We start from the raw sequence: 3,785 nt of genomic DNA, 5'->3' as shown, positions 1-3,785 counted from the left end.
ATGTTACAAGTCTGCAAATGCCAGCAGCAAGATTCCCTTTTTACCATATTTTCTGTTCCTGTTTCTAACTATCCACTGCGAAATCTTGTATTTGATGAGGAAGATAATTCAATATTTTTCAGTGGAAAAAATGTTTTGTACAAGTTTGACTGGGCGGCTGACAATGTATCTCCACTGACTCGACGAGTTACTGGGCCTCGTGCTGATTGCTTTGGTGAAGAAGATTTAGATATCAAGTATTGTGGTGATAATGAGAATACCGTCCTGGTCGTTACTCCAAAATATTTGATAACATGTGGCACTTTGTTTGGAGGAAGGTGTATGAAAAGGGATAAAGAAACCCTGTTTGAAACTTCCCCCTCATCAGCGTTCATTCAGCTTGTTTCCGATATTGATGCTCCAGCTGTGGGAAAATTGTTGAACATTTCTGTAAATGATTCGCGTGAAAATAAGTTAATTATTTTGTTTGCTAAAATGTACACCCCGTTACCAATAGCTCCGACTAAATTAAGCAGAGCTGCAATATTTTCAGTATCGCAAGATTTGCAAGGAAGAGTTTTTCTGCATACATTGAACGAGGAATCAATATTTGATATATTCATAAAAGAGGAAACTGTTCAAGACTCAATTAAGCTTGATTATAGAGCTATCCTTGAAAGTGATAATTTTACATACATATTAGTAAATCAAAACAAAAAACCAAAGCTAGTCAAACTATGTAAACAAATTGACGGAATTAACCCCAAAAAAGTGTATGAAGATATTCCATTATCTTGCATAACGGGTACAACAGAATTTACGTACGTTGTACATGGTGCAATTGCTATGGTGTCTGATAAAACGTATCTGTTGGCACTGTTCAAAGGACCAAACGGAATATATGGTGTTTGTGTTTATCAGGAAACAGAAATATTAAAGGCCTTTCTGCTATCCAGGATAGACAGATACGCATGTCCGGAACACGATTTACAGCCAGAAGACAAGATATTTGATGAGGCTTACAATCGTAAGAAATGTATCAACATAACCAGTTTGACGGCTGACAACGAGGTAAGAAAATTGTTGGATATGAATTTTAAGCACTTCTAATGATACTTCTTATGTTGCTTTTTTATACTTTCAGCCAGTATCCGGTATATATGAAGCATTCAATGAGATTAATTTTTGCAACAAGGTTTCAAATCGAATTTCCGAATTTGGGATGGTGATAGGCCTTCTACCTTTGAAAAGTACTGCTGTCTATACAACGGATTTACCTGTATCAGTGATTGAAAGTCATGTTTTCAATGATAACATGATTGCATTTATTGGAACCGAAGATGGAAAACTTGTAAAGGTATGGGACAATTTACTGTGCACTGTACGAGAACATCATCGCTTTTAAAGAATATTTTCTTACATCTCTAAATGGAGCTAAAATTGTGATAAAACTAATAGACGATTTTTCAGATTTATTTGGACAACAACCTTTCAAGGGAACTTCTGCATATCAAAGTGGACGATTCTAAGATAATGGCGATTAAAAAGATACATGATGAAATATACGTAATGTCCAAAAATAAGGTATACATATACGAGGGTTGTCCCAGAAAAAAACGCGAACTTTTTGAATATATATATTGACTACATGTACTACTTTTTGTACCTTATATCAGTCTTTGCTCACTAGTTTTTCTATCCTACACTTTTTAATTAAACGCATCTTGATATAATTTAAACACACATATATACCATTATTTTTACGATTGTAAACACAAAAGATTGAAGGAAAGTTTGAAAAGTTAAATGAATTAATCCAATGAATGTAACATACTATTTAAAATGTGAAAAAAAATTCTTGAATTTACATTCTAATGTATTCCAAATATTTCTTGTGACAACATCGACTCAAAAAGCATTTGCTTAAAATTTACTTAAATTAGGATTTTTCTCTGGTTTCTTACTCAATGAAATATTTAAAGTATATGTTTTTTGAATATTTCATTTAGTCAAGTATATATGTTTTATGCCTATTATAATCAGATGTTGGGGATTAAAAAGATCAGGTTTTTCTTTTCTGGTCATAAATGTACACTTTAAATAGAAATTGTGAATTGAGATTGAAATCTAGTGGGAATTATATTTTTGGTGGAACAGCGGCGTATGAATAAAGATCTTTTTCTGCTTCTCAACATAACTAAAAAATAATGAATTTAGTTAAATTTGTTAAACAATCAAGGCATAAAGGAATTTTCTGAAGTCACTGATTTAAGGTTTTAAAATAATGAATTAAATGATTGTGGTTTTCCAAACAAACTACAATCTTGTGAGATTTTAAAAACTTGCAATCTAAGAAAGGATTTCAGTAAAAAATGAAAAAATGTTTTTCTCTTTTATAAGACAGTCAGAATCGTTGATTTAGATTAATTTGAATATTCATATGATTATTTTATTCTTGAAAAGAAAAAAAATATACCGGTAGGAAACATATAAAAGTTAATAATATTCCCTAAATTCGACTTAGATTATATCTATTTTAAAAAAAAAATATGTGGTATCATCTGATGCAAAAAGAAAAACAGTTAATTCTTGGAATGGAAGAAGGCTCCACATGATTTACAATAGAATTTTTTTTTATTTTAATATAAGAGAAAAGACATTTCCAATGTCCTGACCTTGCTCCTAAAATAAAACGGTCGATTTAATGTAACTGATCCCATCACTTAGACATATTGCACTCTTACACCTGTGAAAATTCATTAATTTTTAAATGCAATAAATATGAGAAGAATCCTTCCTTAAAGTCATTGAAATACACATATGGCTCATAACATCTTTGAGCTTAAATCCACATTCAAATATAAATGATTTTTCTCTATTTGAACACCTGTAGAATGTAAATGTCATTATTTATGGTGTTCTGTTGTGTAATACAGAGTATATTGTGTAGTGTCGAAAGCAGAAAGTTAATGAAGGATAAAACATAACAAATAAGTTTAAAATATTATAAAAAAAATACCATTCGGTTTGTGAGTAGATGTGATTTGGATGTTACTAGATGTGATTTGGATCCAGCTTGTGTGGTTTCTATCCCTTGCCATCCGCTCGGGGTAGATAACACATGACTCGGTTGAAAAAAATGTGTCCAATCACAGAACATATCTTTTTTTCGTAAATATATTTTTTGCTGGACGAAATGCGGACCACTGATTATTGATAGAAGACTTACGCATCATTATTCAGATTGTCAGACTGAAGAACGAGTTTAATTGTTCCACGAAGACACAAATCTGCGAAATGTGTATGGACACAAAAGATCCTCACTGTGGATGGTGTGTGGAAAGAAACAGGTGCGAATCATTTTTTGAACTATCCACTAGCTCTGTGTTTTATAAGTACATTTGCAATTCACACTGTATATATATCAGCAACTCTTAGTTTTTGAAATTTATTGTAATTGTTAGATGTACAACAAAGTCGGAGTGTTCCCTAGGATTGAATTCCTGGTTACCATCTGTAAAGAACAAATGTCTGAAATTGACTCTTGGGAAGATTAAGAATTATGCAGTGGATATTGATTCAAACTCTGTAAGTGTAGAACTTGAAATATTCTTGAATGCAAGTTTTAATCTTTTTTCTTTTATTCATATAAGTTATTTAAAGAGTTCTGCAAGAAAATGTTTTTCACAATCTGATATACAAGTAAATGGTAAATTAAGTAAACATTTTCAATATATGCAATCAATAGAACATTAAATATTTATATTGTTCCTTGATTTTTTTTTTTCAGGAAAAAAATATTTCAG

The 3,785-nt window shown here is 31.2% G+C and overlaps 1 protein-coding gene across 1 annotated transcript; it reads left to right on the top strand.

The window, feature by feature from the left end:
• Positions 1–3,536, top strand: LOC133194957 (uncharacterized). The gene is made up of 4 exons (XM_061330852.1): positions 1–1,050; positions 1,124–1,336; positions 1,450–1,563; positions 3,444–3,536. The coding sequence occupies exons 1-4, from the start codon at positions 1–3 to the stop codon at positions 3,534–3,536; spliced, it is 1,470 nt and encodes a 489-aa protein (XP_061186836.1).
• The last annotated feature ends 249 nt before the right edge of the window (positions 3,537–3,785 follow it).

This window comes from Saccostrea echinata, unplaced genomic scaffold (genome assembly GCF_033153115.1).
Source record: "Saccostrea echinata isolate AGI-Se365-2 ecotype Australia unplaced genomic scaffold, CSIRO_AGI_Sech_v1 ptg000029l, whole genome shotgun sequence".
NCBI lineage: Eukaryota > Metazoa > Mollusca > Bivalvia > Ostreida > Ostreidae > Saccostrea > Saccostrea echinata.
The sequence above is the reverse complement of the archived record's forward strand: the minus strand, read 5'-3'. Positions and strand labels throughout refer to the sequence as shown.

What these genes read in the sequence shown, in the direction of transcription:
- LOC133194957 (XM_061330852.1), top strand. Translation starts at nt 1, where the DNA reads ATGTTACAAGTCTGCAAATGCCAGCAGCAAGATTCCCTTTTTACCATA. An exon ending in GTTTGACGGCTGACAACGAG is followed by an intron (nt 1,051 to 1,123) that starts GTAAGAAAATTG and finishes TTATACTTTCAG; the next exon opens with CCAGTATCCGGTATATATGA. An exon ending in AAGATGGAAAACTTGTAAAG is followed by an intron (nt 1,337 to 1,449) that starts GTATGGGACAAT and finishes ACGATTTTTCAG; the next exon opens with ATTTATTTGGACAACAACCT.